The sequence below is a fragment of the Microtus pennsylvanicus genome, chromosome 6 (genome assembly GCF_037038515.1).
Source record: "Microtus pennsylvanicus isolate mMicPen1 chromosome 6, mMicPen1.hap1, whole genome shotgun sequence".
Lineage (NCBI taxonomy): Eukaryota > Metazoa > Chordata > Mammalia > Rodentia > Cricetidae > Microtus > Microtus pennsylvanicus.
In genome coordinates this window covers 51,662,255-51,677,818 of record NC_134584.1, presented here as the reverse complement: position 1 = coordinate 51,677,818, position 15,564 = coordinate 51,662,255, and the positions used below count along the sequence as shown (strand labels likewise).

The following is a 15,564-nucleotide window of genomic DNA, read 5'->3' as shown; positions in this document are numbered from 1 at the left end:
AACAATTTGTACCTTTAACAAGGATATTTTCATTTCCAATTTGGTTTAACTGCTACATATTTAGATAGCTTTAAGGTCTGAAAATACAGAGTCTGAGCATCCAAGGTAAACTTATAAAGGAAATATTTACTTGTTTAAAATAATAAGCTTATTCTATATTTTTATTTAAAAATTTTAGAAGTAAAAACAACTCGTAGTCTTCATAATATTTTCATTTCCAATTTTGGTTTAAATGCTACATATTTAGATAGCTTTAAGTTCTAAAAACAAAGAGTCTGAGAATCTAGGATAAACAGGATACAGAGTACCTTTCTTCAACAAAGACATTCATACGTAATTTCTTTCAACACCGTACCCATGTGGCCTTTGCTCTCACAGTATAAGTATTATAATTTATTTTTTTTAATACTTATTTTTTTAATTTATATGTGTGGGTGTTTTGCCTGCATGTGTATGCCTGTTTAGTTGTCAGTCACCAAGTGGGTGCTGGGAATTGAAAGCAAGAGCAGCCAGTGCTCTAAACCACTGAGCCAAATCTCCAACCTTTTTTATAACATTTTTAAAGCTGACATGTTTTGTTTCTTTTCTAATCACTCTATTCTGACACCTTGAGAGTTCCAGCCTATTGATTTTTTTTTTTAATGCTTAGGCAGAATGGAAGAAAATGTAAAAACAGTATGCATTTTTCTAAGTAAGGATCTGGTCTCGTACAGTGACTGGACATAATTATTAGCACAAAACTAAGATAGTTAATATTAGGGTTATTTTTGACTGCTGACGCACCATACATTGCTGGAAAGAAAAAAATAAGTGAAACATTTTAGACAGCTTTAGAAGCATTAGTTACATGAATACTTGCTTCTGATACAATACCTGGTGATGTCTCACTGTGCTTTTCAATTTCAGAGAGTGTCCCAATCAAATTATGGTCTTCTATCACATTTAAATAAGATAAAACATTGCAGGGAAAGAAAACATTTTCAAGAAAGAAGAAATTTCAAAACAACAACCTCAAATCTAAACCAAGCTTAATAATCCTAACAAACAAAGAACTGTTTAGGTGAACTGAAGACCTTCTGGTGTAAAAACTCAGTATCCATCTGCTTTGCCTGCATCATCTCTGCCACTTGCCACTTGATCTCCTATTGCCAACATTAGGAACTAAAACAAGAAACAAACACATACCAGCTCAATCAAAATCAACTTAGCATTGCCATCACAAAAGAAAACCTTCTGAAACATGCACATCAAACGAACTGCATGCATCCCAGGACAAATGCAAATACAGCCCAACACGTTTATAGATCACAGTATCATGTAGATGTCAAAGAGCTGGATATCCCCACAGGCAATGAAGAAACTGAAGTTTATTTTGGTTATTCAAGCTACATGATAAATTTCCAGTAGGACCAATCTATTCTTAGAAGTATAGATTTTGTGGAAATAAAATTAAGAAAACCACACACACAAACAAAAATAAGGTTGTTCATTAAAAGAAAATAATTATTATCCTCAATTACATAAATTTAAAACACAAAAATGCTATGTAAAATGCAGTGTGAAATAAGATGGTAGTGTCAGACTGAAACATTTAGAAATCAAACCATTTACATTTTCTTCTAGCCTACACTACTTATGCTATTTTTATAATTGTCAAACAGACAAGATGCATTTCTTATAAGTAAGCTAGGACAAATTAAAATGGATTTAATTAAATTAGCTTAATTACAGTTATCACTCACAAACAGCATGTATCACAATCACCTGAAAAGCATGTAAAAGCTTGGTCCCACTCCTGGAGTGTCTGACATTTAAAGTCTACATTTCTCTTAGTACCCAGATGGCATAGATATTGTAGAACCAACACCAGCAGAAGCAAACGGACCAGCTTTAACTGTGATGGAAACAGTTGCACCTGAAACAGCTGGGGTTATGTTTGTTCTTAACAGTGATATGAATTAGAAAAATAATTTTAAAGAAATTAGAGAGAGAAGGCTGGAGAGATGGCTCTGAGGTTAAGAGCACTGGTTTCTTTGCTAGAGATCATGAGTTCAATTCCGAGAAACCACATGATGGCTCACAACCATGCATAATGAGATCTGATGCCCTCTTCAGGCACGCAGGCATAACATGTAGGCAGAACAGTGTATACATAATACATAAATCTTAAAAAAAAAAAAAGGAGGGGGGATGAGAACATATAAAAATCCTGATCAAGGAAATAAGCTAAAAACTTCTTGAGTAAATTATAGCTGCTGTAAAACACTGCTTTTGTTTACGAAGGTTTAGGTTATATAAATAATTTCAGTCTAATAATTACTTTTAATATTTGTAATATATTCCTTTAGAAATAAATAGATCACCATAAGCCCCCAACACTTTTACTGAATAAAAAGTTTCAAGAAATTATTTTCAAACACAAACTTTCTTTTTAAAAAAATTATTTAATTATTTTATTTAGTGCGTGTGTAAGTGTATGTATATGTACAACATTGGTAAATTAATCTGACTCTGTCAGGATCCTCCAGAAATGGAGTTACAGGCAGCTGTGCACTGGCATGTAGATGGAAGCTCCATTTCTCTACTAGAGCAGTTAGGCACTCTAAGCAGTGAACCACCTCTCCTGCCCCTAAAACACAAACTTTTTTAAAGAATGAAAATGTCAGTTCAAAGTAGAATTGACTGCCATTGTACAATATGCCCTTAATATGTATACTGACCAACAGTTTACAAACTGACAATTCTCAGTAGTTTCAGCTATAGTTAAAATACTCCTACTCAGAAAATAAGGACTAAAATAGAATAGAAAATGTGGTCAGTTTTACAAGTATATGTCCAGAAAAACAAAATTTCCAATTTTAAATTCTTTACTTCCCACTAGAGGAGAAGAGGAAAAAAAGTGTGTCTGAGTGTGAGTGTGTATGTAAATGTACCCTTTGTATGCTGACTTTCATAACCAACAACAGCCACTTACCTACTGTTGGAGTATTGGCAGCACTCAGTGACGCAGATGAAGAGATAGAAGAAGAACTCTCTGCCCGGGCTAAGGGAGCGGTAGGGGGTGGGCTGGTGTTGGAAGTTACAGGTGGGCTGAATGGCCTGGGCTTAAAAACAAACAGTTATTTATCAAAACGCTAAAGCAAAATTTTCTTTGTCAGAGAAATTTTTTAAGTCATAACAAATCAAATAACTTTGCCATGAGTTTTTTTTTACCTATGTATTAGATATTATGTCAAATCACTTCCAATAATATACTGAAACCTGATAAGGCTATTTTAAAACAATGGTTTTAAGGTTTGGGGCATAAAATATTTTCTGTATTTCAAAAATTAGACATACTAAGGTACTCAGAACTGAATGAAAGTCCTTCATATCTACTATCAAACAGCCTTCCATAGATTATGTACACGACAATTTCTATAAATATGAGATTAGTTCTCTGTAGTCTGTCATCAATAGTCACAGAATAAGGAAACACAAGTTGTAAACGTTCTAGTTAATACAAATTTAGAAAGGCATATTTTCATGTTTGTTTGTTTTCTAAGTTTTACTATTTACTATGTTTATAGGAAATTGGTATGTGGAAGCCAGATAAGGGTATTGATCCTCTGGGCTGGGATGGTTGTGAGCTGCCCGACGTAGGTGCTAGGAACCCAATTCTTGTGCCTCTGCAAGAGCTGCAAGCGTTCTTAATTATTAAGTCATCTCTCCGGCCACTGTATTTTCATTTTTATGAATGTTTTTGAAAGGTATTATTATTATTATTTGAACTTTTACTAGCACTTAATATTATTTGTTGCAGTATTTTCCTCTGTAAATGTTGCTTGTCCTTTACTTTCTATACTTATAAATCTGTTAACATTTTCTTTTGTAATTTTTAAATACCTCCTTATTAAGAAAGCTACAGCAAACAAAGGTTTGAGAAAAATTTTAATTTTGTTGTTTACTTGTTTAAAAGAGGTCAACTAGAAAGTAACAAAAATCAAACAGGGAAAATATATCTCCAATTCTTTTATCTTTTACATTGGTAAGTGGACTTTTTCTTTCCAAATTAATTATTCCAATAATACACTAACAATACTTTCTACAGTGTACTATTTGTTTTTAAAAACATACTTAGCTTAATTAAAAATAGTCATTCCCTGCTTATAGAGGCAAACAAAAACAAAAAGACACTATTCTCACCAATAAGATATCAAAAACAAACATAAAAACCATGTGAGTATTTACATATTAAATTAATCAAATTTTCATTATATTAACAAAAACTTACAGGCATAAAAATAAGACTTAACTATATGAAGTACTTTACAATTTGTAACCCCACCACCACCACTAATAATTATTTTTAAGCATCTTTTTTCCTTGGGTACAGCTTGCTTTTTCTTTTTTTCCTTTTCTTTTTTTGGTTTTTCAAGACAGGCTTTCTTTGTGTAACCCTGGCTGAGAATAGCTTTCTAATGACTCATCAATCACTACAGTTAATAGGTTGAAAAAAATACAGCAGGCAACTGTATATTTATACAGAAAAGAGGTACAGATACTGTTCCAAAGTTATAACTTGGAAACATCTTCAGTTCAACTACTTTGGGGAAATGTCTCCAGAGGCAAGATGGTTTTTACAGTGCATTTTACAATTCTTAGTGGAAAAGGAAAAGTGGGTTTTTTTCTAAGTGATTTTCTCTTGCTATCCAACCAACTATCCAACACAGTCACCGGCAGAATCTGGTATTCAGCTAGTGCAAACTGAGGTGTGTTGTAAGTATAAAAGTGAACTTTGAAGATAATGTACATGTTAAAAATGCAAAAATCTCAAAATCTTTTATTATGTATATTAAAAATGTTTTGCAATATTAAGTAAAAGATAAGATGGATTTCTATGCTTTTACTACAAGAAAATTTAAAAGTTTGTATGTTGCTGTACATATTCCTCTTGGGTGGAATTGCTCTAAAACTATACGCCAATGGAAGACTTCTCTATATTCAAACTGAATGACAACTCCCTGAATTCCTGATTTATCTGGGTACAGGCACAGACCATTTCTACTGAGTTCCCAGACTGTACTAATGCTGCTTGTCTGAGACACCATCTGAGGTAACTACTATAAGACAATGAGGGTTTCCTTGGGATAGACAGAGAGGGCACCATTGCTATAGTGGTCAATGAGACAACAATCCTCAAAAGTCTAAAGAAGTCAAGATGCCTTTGGGGACTGAATGACCCTTTCACAGAGGTCGCAAATCAGATTATCCTGCATATCAGATATTTATATTAAGATTCATAACAGTAGCAAAATTTCATTTATGAAGTAGAACGAAAATAATTTTATGGCTGGGGAATCACCACAACATGAGGAACTGCATTAAAGAGTTGCAGCATTAGGAAGGCTAAGAACCACTGGTCTAAAATAAATGTGTATACCATTTAGTTCAAGAATTTCATTGTAAAAATCACTTAATAAGGAAATATTGAAATGTCTACAAAGCATAGCTATACTAAGTTACTATATTAACAAGAACTTAGAATTATCAAATTTCTAAAATCTTTAGGACTTTAATTCTACAATGTAGACTTAAACAATGCAATCCTCTATAGCTACTTGACATGTTGCTTCCTGAAGTCCCTGAAGTAGTTTCGAGAAGGATCTCAAGGAAGAAAGTATTCAACTATGAATTCACTTTTAATGATTTTAATTATTTGACACAGGATTCTACTACTTTTAAAGAAGCTTGAAGACTATAAAGAATTCACAATAAAGACAATTCCAAAATAAAAACAATAAAAATATGTAAAACATATATATGCTTCATAGCTTTTTGAGCAATCAATCGCCTGTATATAACATCCTTACAGTTTTATATATGTTAAAGTCACTTAAATCTTACAAAATCAATTATTTTCATCTTCCCTAGGCATCTTACTAAAACTTGTCTAACACTGAACAGCTAATAGGCCTGTCCTTATAGTAACTGTTAATCTACCATCTTTCATCAAATATTTATGCATTAGGAAAACAATGAAAGGATATATATTAAATTGTTAATTCAGTTATCTTTGGTAATACATGGGATCCAAATTTTTCTGTATTTTCTAAATTTTCTAACATGTTTAGAGGCTAAAAAAAAAGCAAACAAACCAAGTTTTATAATAATAAAAAAGAAAGTTAAGACTTAGTGATTCTAGTCAAGCATTTTAATCCCAGCATTTGGGAGTTGGAGGCAGGTGGATCTCTTGAGTTCAAGGCCAACCTAGTCTACAGAGTGAGTTCTGGAATGCCAGTGCTACACAGAGAATCCCTCTCTCAAAAAAACATGAATGAATGAATAGATAGACAGACAGACAAACAAACTTAGTGATTCTTATATTATTTAAATTATAGCTATCTCCTTGGCAGCATACATCTAGTCTTCTCTCATTTTCAGTAAGTCAGTTCACGGGGACAAGAAATGAAAGAGGCTACCATTTTAAAGTGGCCCTCCATTCAAAGTACATTTCCAATCTATGTACTGGGCTTTATTCAATGTGAACATGAAAGGCTAATACATAATCCAGAAGAGGGAACAGATACTAAGTCTACACAGTGTGATATGCACAGTCATTAACAGAACTACAAGCCAAGTGTATGGCAGCCCACAGAGAACAATACAATCTGCTGGAAGAATAACCACCAGGCAGCTGATGGATAGCTAGGTCTTAAAGAAAAAAGGCCATTTTTGCCTCAGAGAAAACTGTCACTTCAAACAAAGGAGTACAATAAGAAAACATGGATGTATCAAATAGCATGAACCAGCTCAATGGTAGTGTGAGGGTATACGTGCCATGATGAGGCCCAAAGTTCAAACCTATTCCTATCTCCTTAGAAGAACACAAAAGAAAAAACACAGCATATAGTGTTTGGAGAATAGCTGAAAGTTTGAGTGGTTGGAAAGATGGGAAAGGGGTGGCTGGGATGTGATGCAGGCTACTGAGGCAACTTTATAAAGTATCTTCTACATTCAGCTAAAATACCCAAGAAGGGAGAAAATAAAATAAGCTTGGCTTTCAGAAATGTAACTACGGTGATTAAACAGTAAGGAGTGTGAAAGATGAAACAAAAGAGAGAACACAGAGACACAAAGGCTGGCTTGGGACTTACCCGAGTAGAGACCACAGGTGTTTCTGCCATTACTGATGACTTTTGAAAACCAGTGCTTCCTATTATTTGTACTTTTATGGCAGCTAACTGCTTTGGACTTGTCTCCTATGTATAAAAATAAAGCTAGAACAGACAGATGCCCCCTGAGAATCTCCTAACAATAAGGTCTAAAACATACCATATTTTCTTTCTAATATATTAAACTAAGGCAGAATTACACAAACTTGCCTATTGTGAGTCAATGGACACCGCCTTGTGTAATATGCCAACTTTTTAAAAGGCAATCTGTCCTCTTGGGCAGTGTGTTGCTTTTCTAGTATGATTTTCAGACTGTATAAAAGAGAGAGAAGTGTGAGTGGAGAAACTTCCTACTCTTTAAGGACTTTAGAAAAAAGCATTTAACTAAGCAGGGGCATAGAGAAAAATATCTTAAGTCAAAACAATTATACCATTTTTAGGGACTGGTGTGGTGGCAGAGGCAGGTGAATCTTTCTGAGTTTGAGGGCAGCCTGCCTACATGGTGAGCACCAGGGCATCAGGGCCATACACTGAGACCCTGTCTCAAAAACAAACAAACCCAAAATAGTTATATAATTTAAAAAATGTGAATACATACTATTTCATTAATCCCACTCAGTTTGCCTGAAGTAAGCTTTGGTCTGGAAGCAGGCCTTGGAGGTGGAACAATGGTGCCTATAGAAAGAGGAGTTGTGGGTCTGGCTGAGGGAGAGAAAAGAGAACTTGAAGAAAATTATCAGTATGTAGCAATCCTGGATAAAGACAAAAGAGCTATTAGAATCCAAAAACCATTCTTCAATTGTGTTAATATAATTAAGGGGATCTCCTGAATCAGTGAAAAAAATCTGCCCATCAGGTATCCTTTTATCAAAGTTACTGCAAACAATCAAACTTTCCAATAAAACTGACACACAAAGAAATTTTATTCTTGTTTCAATTATTTTATACATATAAAAATTAAATCTGGTTTAATTTGATTTAAAAAAACCAATTCAAATTCAAAGGTCGTTTACTCCAACACATCTAATTCACAGAGACTAACTAATGTGAGTGCAAGGCTTTCCAGCTCTGCCTTCAAAATAATGTGAATGTCAAAACACACTTAACCTTAATTAAACTTTGCAATCTGACTTAAATAGAACCACATTGTAATATTCTTCAAATAATGAAAAGCACTACAAATGCTTTTAATTTTTTAAAAATAGCACCAAATCAGTACAACTTATTTTTAAAATGTTCATAATACCTTAATTCTTCTTAAATTCTATATGAATAGTGTTCACTGCTTCAATGCCATTTGCAATATTTTTATAACTTTAAAAAAATCAGTATCCCTAATTTACCAACCTTTATCATATTAAATAAAATTCAAGTATAAACAATCAAAACTCAAATATATAAATATGTATGTGTGTGTATAAAATCAAAGTAGGGATGAATTACAGAGGCAGATATTTAAATTATCATTATAAAATCACTAATTTATTTTTGTGCATATGTGAGCATGTGCATGAAGGTCAGAGAACAACTACGGAAATCAGTTGTTTTCTACCATATGGGCTCTGGGGATCAAACTCAGGTCATTAGGCCTGGCCACAATACCACCTGCTGGCCCTTAAATTATCTCCAAATAAAATGATTTTCAAAACCTCTGGTCCACTCAAAACTATGTGCTATAAGTCAAACATTGAAAAAAAAATGCGGGTAGGAAAAGTATATTTGCCAAGTTCTCCACATTCACAGATGTGCAAAATTAAAAACACATAAAGCAGCCTATGTAAACACATGAGAAAATAAAATACAAAGCTAAAAGTCCTTGGTCATCCATCAATAAGGAGTGGAGGCATGACAGGAAGCAGTAGGAGGGAAAATAAACTCGCAGGAAGGAATTACCATTAGAAAGCACGTCACATAAAGTATGTGTGCATGCTCCAGAAAGGCATCCAAAAGCTGGAAGACACCAAGTTTAAATTCAGAGGCTGCTGCCTCCTTTTAAATGATAACTGTTTTTTTCATGCTACCCATACTCGACAGAAACGTGTACCAACCTGAATAACTACAGCACTTCCCTGTGTTACTCGTGGCTATTGTAAAGATATGGTCATGTAAGTGAAACCAGCACTGAACTGAACTTGGTATTTTAAGCTGTGGATAAGTTTAACACAGCATAGGCATTTATACAGGAATTACTGGTCAGAAGGCCTGTTCAAGTGTCATTCTAAATGGACTTAAGTCGAGCCCAGTAAAAGTGTGAAATCAATTCCTTCCAATAATCAGAGTTATTTTATAAGGAAAACTAATAACAATACTTATCTACACAAGTATTTAAAAATGAATACTATATCTGCATCCCTCAGATAGTGCGTGTAGAAGCTGCTGAAGGAGGTGATTATAATTATTATATAATCCTTAAGTGTTTTAGTGTTCTTTTACTGGTGGTGGTAGCGATAGAACTCATTTTATTGGAAGAAAAACTTAAAAAGAGAACTTTATATGATTAAACACAATAAAAAATGGAATCAATCAAGGGAAAAATGCAGCTACTATACTCCCAAAAATAAGACATCTTTCTCATATACATTTTATCATTTTTGTTTTGTTTTGTTTACCTGACGATGATGAAGCTAGTGAAGCTGAAGAAGTTGAGTCAAGAGGTGATGCAAACAAGGGGTCCCAAGCAAGGAAATCACTGGCTCCTTTCCTAGCACACCATGTTAAAAAACGAGTTAGCAGATTATTTTATTAGCATTAAATCATTTATTTCTATTCCACAGAATACCAATTCAATGACTGTGATTAAATAGATGGGCACATGGAGAAATCTAGTCAACAGACTTAGCCAAGGGCTTAAGCAGAATCTACAATATTAACTGTATTGTTGGCAGGGAAAGCCATAGGGATTGGCCTCCTTTGATCATACCTTGCTCACTCAAATGAATATGAAATACAGTGATTTCAGATTTACAAGTGAAGACAGGCAGCAGTCTAAATGAGCTACCCAATAGTTTCTAACAGTCTAAGTTCTAGCATAGTCTAGAATAAAATTCAAACCAAGTGAAATATGTATGAAATTTGAGTAGAATGTAAGCCTACTCTGCTAAAATTATCACCATGACCTAAAATCACTTATTTAGTATTTCAACATGTAGCAACGCAAATGAGTTCTACCCTGTACAATAAACCCTGTTATAACTACGTTAAGTGACAAAGACTAAGCTTTAAACAACTTATCTCTAAAACCAGTAACAGCACCACTATATTTATTTTGTACCTCACAAGTAACAATCTTTAACTATTAACTCCATTCAGCTAAACTTTTACTCATGTTAAAACATTAACTCAAAGAAAGTACTCTTGGTGGTAGAGAAGTGAAAAGGGACTCATGGAACACTGGCTTAACAATTTTCTTTATTTCCCTTCTTTTTTAAGAGCAACAAAGATGACTATCTGGCTTCTAGCCTTTCCATCTTAATTGAGGTACTTCATCTTGAAGCTCATGACATATGATCCATTTTATAAGTCACAATCCAAAGTGAAGGGGAAAAATGAAACACAAATGAGAAAACTTTTTTTTAAAAAAATCTGAAAACAGATGTGTATAAATCTAAGATATCAGCATCTATTAAGAAGCGGTAGTAAGGCTTCCAAAGTCAAATGTAGTTAAGAAAAACCACCATAAAAAGACGTTTCATGTGAAAAGAAATTATTAAATATCTTAAAGCCCCAACATAAATTTTACAGTTCAGAAGACAACACAAAACTTAACTGTATAACTCTAGAAAAAGAGGAAAAGAAAAATACAAAAAAAATTATAAATGTGGTTTTAAAAGGAGTGATTAAGCAAAGCATGAGATTTCCATGCAATACAAATACTGATTATGATGCTACAATATCAGCCCTTAAGACCTGCCAAAAGAGGGACAGAGGGAAAGATGGGGTAGGGGAAAAGAAGAGTTACCCACACCCACAGAACGCACAAGATTAAGGTGTCCCCTCTAGACTATGTATTTTGGATGATAAGTGTCAAGATGTAACAAATGCACTAATCTGGTAAGGGACTTGAAGAGGAGACTTGGTATATGTAAGCGTAGGGACTATCTAAGGGCATCTCTGTACCTTTCACCCAGTTTTGATCTTAACCTAAAATTGTTCAAAATAATAAAGTCTATTAAAAGAAATAAACAGCAAACTTACTCATTGGGTAGAGAAGATGGTTTTGATTTTGTTAACTCTTCATCTAATTAAAAAATTAAAATATTATGAAAATCTAATAATCCTAGGAGAAAAATATTTTAATTAAAAGATCCTCTATATACTTACATATTCCAGTATTAAGAAAAACTTATAAATTTTGTAATAGAAAAATTAAATACAAATGATTGTGGGAGAAAAAAGGTAAACACGCTGAATTTCTGTTGATTTTTGATTTCTTTCATTAACTTTATAGAACAAAAAATAGACTGTTAACTTTAAAAAGTTTAAGAGCTGGGCATGATGGTTCAGGTCTGTATATAGTCTCAGCACTCAGGAGGCAGAGGTAGGTGTATCTCTGTGAGTTCAAGGGCACCCTGGTCTACACAGTGAGTTCTAGGATTACAAGGAGAGATCTTATCTCGAAAAAAATAAGTGATGAGAAAAATTAGAAGAAACATTTAAGCACTTGTGTGTATTCTACTTAAGAATTTTAATTCATGAATTCTATAATCAGTTTTCAAGTTCTCAGAATACTACTAGTGACTATTATATAATCATCAGTAATGATGAGCTACTGAGGGAGGTCCTACTCTTTTCTGCTGCATTTTGTATTTGTGCCATGTCTTATTTCATAAGCAACTGACAAGAACAGCATGGAATGAAAGACCATGTCGGTGAATACATACTTTCCCCACACTTTAATGTTCTATATCACCAAGCAACAAGAATGACTACAGTGACTCAGCACATTACAGAGAAGTTAGTACACTGTACACTATGCTCTTTGCACTAGTTTTCCCTCAAGTTATTCTGGATGTTTGCTGCATTACCTTCCACCTGACAGCAACTCCACTTAGTCTAGTTTCTCTACAACCTCTATCATCAAATATTTCGTTTAAGGGTAAAATCCTTAATTTTGGTATTTATCATTAATTTAATCGGTGTTATCAATTTTGCTAAACTTTAATCAAGGCTGATTCTTATTAAGCATTCTGTTTACAAAATTACAAAAGCTTCCTATTAAGTCTGATTTATAGCACATAATTCTGCAAAAAAATTGTTGCCATCCTAAAATTTTTGGTATTATAACTTGCTATTTTGAAGATATAAAATAAACTACAATTGTAATATGACTTTAAAATAAGTAAAGTTCAAGATTACTATTTTATAAAACATTTTCATAATCTCCTCTGCCAAAAAGCTGAGGTTTGAACCCACGGGTTGTACATATTAGGTTATGTTAACAACTGAGCCATATCCCCAGTCCATTTTCATATTCCAAATCAAAAGTTAGTCTCTGGCTTTGTTGATTTCTAATTAATTCTATAAGCTGCATGAAAGGTTAAGAAATGTCTCCTAATACAACCAAAAATACTACAGGCAATTTTTTTGTCTGTATAAAATACCCTTCTAGCCAACCAGTGAGACTGATAAAATGAAAAGAATATTACACAAGGCTGAGACTAACAAGCTGCCTATGTTCTTACAGACATAAAATAAAAAATCCCTATGTCAAACTTACTAGATGAATTCCGATTCATCTGCACCTAAAACAGAAATGCAAAAACTAAGTATTATTAAACAAATAATTTAACTTGGTAACAAAATATTTGCCAAAATGTTGCTAATAAGAACCTAGTTTTATGTTGTCTTTATTATAACTACTTAATACTAAATTGCATTTATGAAAACTCTGTAGTTCTAATTGTACCTCTAAATATAAGCATGATTTCAATAGTATAGTAATTGAATTTAGAATACAGAATACATGTACTTAATAAAATGTGCTTAAAATGTTAACAGTATCTAATGCAAAATACCATAAAATTTACTAGTAATCCAAATTTAACAAAATTTTTAAAATCAAATGTTCAATTACATTAATTCTTTAAAAGTCAATAGGTGAAATATAAAATCTGACACTTACTGGACTGTGCCTCTAGCAGTGCATGGAAAGAAAGAGAAAGACAGTGTTCAGTAAAGAATTCAATTCTCTTCACACTTAATAATTTATCTCTTCCTTCTAAATAACACTTAAAATAGATACAACTTAAAACATATGGTTAGGAGGAGAAATTATGCAAATTAACCAAATGGGCAACAAAACAAATGCAAAGATAATCTTCCCAAATACAACACTGACTACTAAAATTTTTCTCTGAGTATGAAGTTATAAAAGACAGATGAGACACAAAAGTTTTTTAAAAATACTCATGACCTCAACTGCTTAAAGAGATCTGTACCATTTTAATACATATCGATCCTTCTAAGCTTTTGGCTCACCCTTATTGTTAATTTGTAGACAGATATTGGGGTTCAACATGAACATCAGAAAAGCAAAGTAGCCAACCACTAGAGAGACCTTTTACTTCTACCAAATCTTCAGACCGAAGGCGCGAGAGATCCTGTCTCCACGAATCCTTACACTCCACAGTCCACTAAGTTGCTGTCTCTTCCCCCTTATATTTCTCTCTCTGTCCAACATATCACTCCTGTCTCCACCTCCACCCAGCACCTCAGTGCTGGGGTTAAAGGTGTGTGATCCCATCTGCTGGGATCACCTCTATGTGAACTCTGTTTCTCTTTTAGACAGAATCAATCTTGTGTAGCCCAGGGGGGCTTTGAACTCAGAGATCCTGCCTCTGTCTCCTGAGTCCTGAAAATAAAGGTGCTTGCCACCACTCCCTGGTCTGTATAGCTGCTTTGCCCACTGAACTTCAGGCAAGCTTTATTTATTAAAACACAAATAACATATCACTATATTAATTAGTTGTGCTGTTATACAATTAAAAACTGTCAATGGCTCACAATTCTATACTTCACATATATAAGTCTCTTTAGAACTACATAACAGTCAATGTTAAAATAGTAGTAACAGACTAAAATCCCACTATTAAAATCTTTGAGGCATGCCCTTGAAAATTAAATTATAGAACCATTTTCCTTCATCGAAAATTATTTCCTCCTTCCCTCCCCTTCCTGTGTATCAAACCAAGGGCATAGTGTTTGCCTGGCAGATGTTCTACCCATGATTTGATACCCAAGAATATGAGTACATGTATAAGAGAAAAACTTTCACCTTCAAAACATATGGATATATAGACTACCATATTTTATACAGAACATATACTTAAGGCCAGGGGTGGTGGCATATGCCTTTAATCGTAGCATTCAGGAGGAAGACACGGGCAGATCTCTGTGAATTCAAGGCCAGCATGGTCTACATGTCATATACCAGGTCAGTCTGTCTCAAAAATAAATTAAAATTAAAAAAATTAAAACATGCATACAAATTAGATATCATAAAATGGCAAGAACTTCATTATTAAGAAAACCAACTTTTAAACAATGACAATATGCATACACATATACTTCTCATTCTAAAACACGATGTTCCCTTTTTGTAATACTTCTGAATTCATAATATATATTATCAATGTATTTATGACTTTAGTTGTTTTTTATTTTATCACTACTGTGTGTGTGATGCACGTGTGTATGGATGCAGGCACACATGTGGGTGGAAACCAGAAGACAACTCTGGAAAGTCAGTTCACTCCTGGACTTGAGCTCACATAGCAGGTGTTCTTAACAGCTGAGACATCTCAACGGCTACAACATTATTTTATTTCTTCCTCAAACACAAATCTTATGGTGAAAGACAAGAAAATAAAAATGCAAAGAAGAGCTAGGAATGTCACTCAGTGGTAAAGTATTTGGACAGCATAAGTTAGGGCCTGGATTCAATCTCTAGAAATGTGGGGAAGGGGGAGGGAATCAACCTTTAAGTTGATTTTCATGACATCTTTTTACATTAGAGTTGAAAACACAAGAGCAAAACCTTTGAAATTAGATGAGGAAAACAATTAACTTCTCACAATCTTTTACCAGAGACAAACAGCAGTATTTATAGATGTAACAAATAACGAAAAGTTCTTCATTTTCACACACAGACACAACCTTTTTTATGTGTATTGGTGTTTTGTCTGCTTATGTATCTATGTGAGGGTGCTAGATCCCCTGGAACTACCTTACTGACACTTATTAGCTGTCAAGTGGGTACTGGGATTGAACCTGGGTCCTCTGAAAGCAGCCAGTGCTCTTAAGCACTGAATCATCTCTCCAGCTAATACATTTTCACTTTCTTAAAAATGTTTTCAAGAGTACAAGTAAGTCAAATCAGTGACCTCATTTGTTTTTTTTTTTTAAATTGCCT

At 33.7% G+C, this 15,564-nt stretch overlaps 1 protein-coding gene across 3 annotated transcripts in view; it reads right to left on the bottom strand.

The window, feature by feature from the left end:
- Fcho2 (FCH and mu domain containing endocytic adaptor 2) overlaps positions 1–15,564 on the bottom strand; it is a 98,724-nt gene that overhangs the window by 23,430 nt on the left and 59,730 nt on the right. For 2 of the 3 annotated variants that reach the window (XM_075976238.1, XM_075976236.1), the window contains 6 exons: positions 13,276–13,287; positions 12,871–12,895; positions 11,349–11,391; positions 9,764–9,855; positions 7,753–7,856; positions 2,975–3,104 (listed from right to left, as the gene is read on the bottom strand). In XM_075976238.1, coding sequence (XP_075832353.1) covers positions 2,975–3,104; positions 7,753–7,856; positions 9,764–9,855; positions 11,349–11,391; positions 12,871–12,895; positions 13,276–13,287 — 406 coding nt within the window. The remainder of the gene's footprint in view (positions 1–2,974; positions 3,105–7,752; positions 7,857–9,763; positions 9,856–11,348; positions 11,392–12,870; positions 12,896–13,275; positions 13,288–15,564) is intronic. The other variant, XM_075976235.1, reaches the window with a different exon arrangement.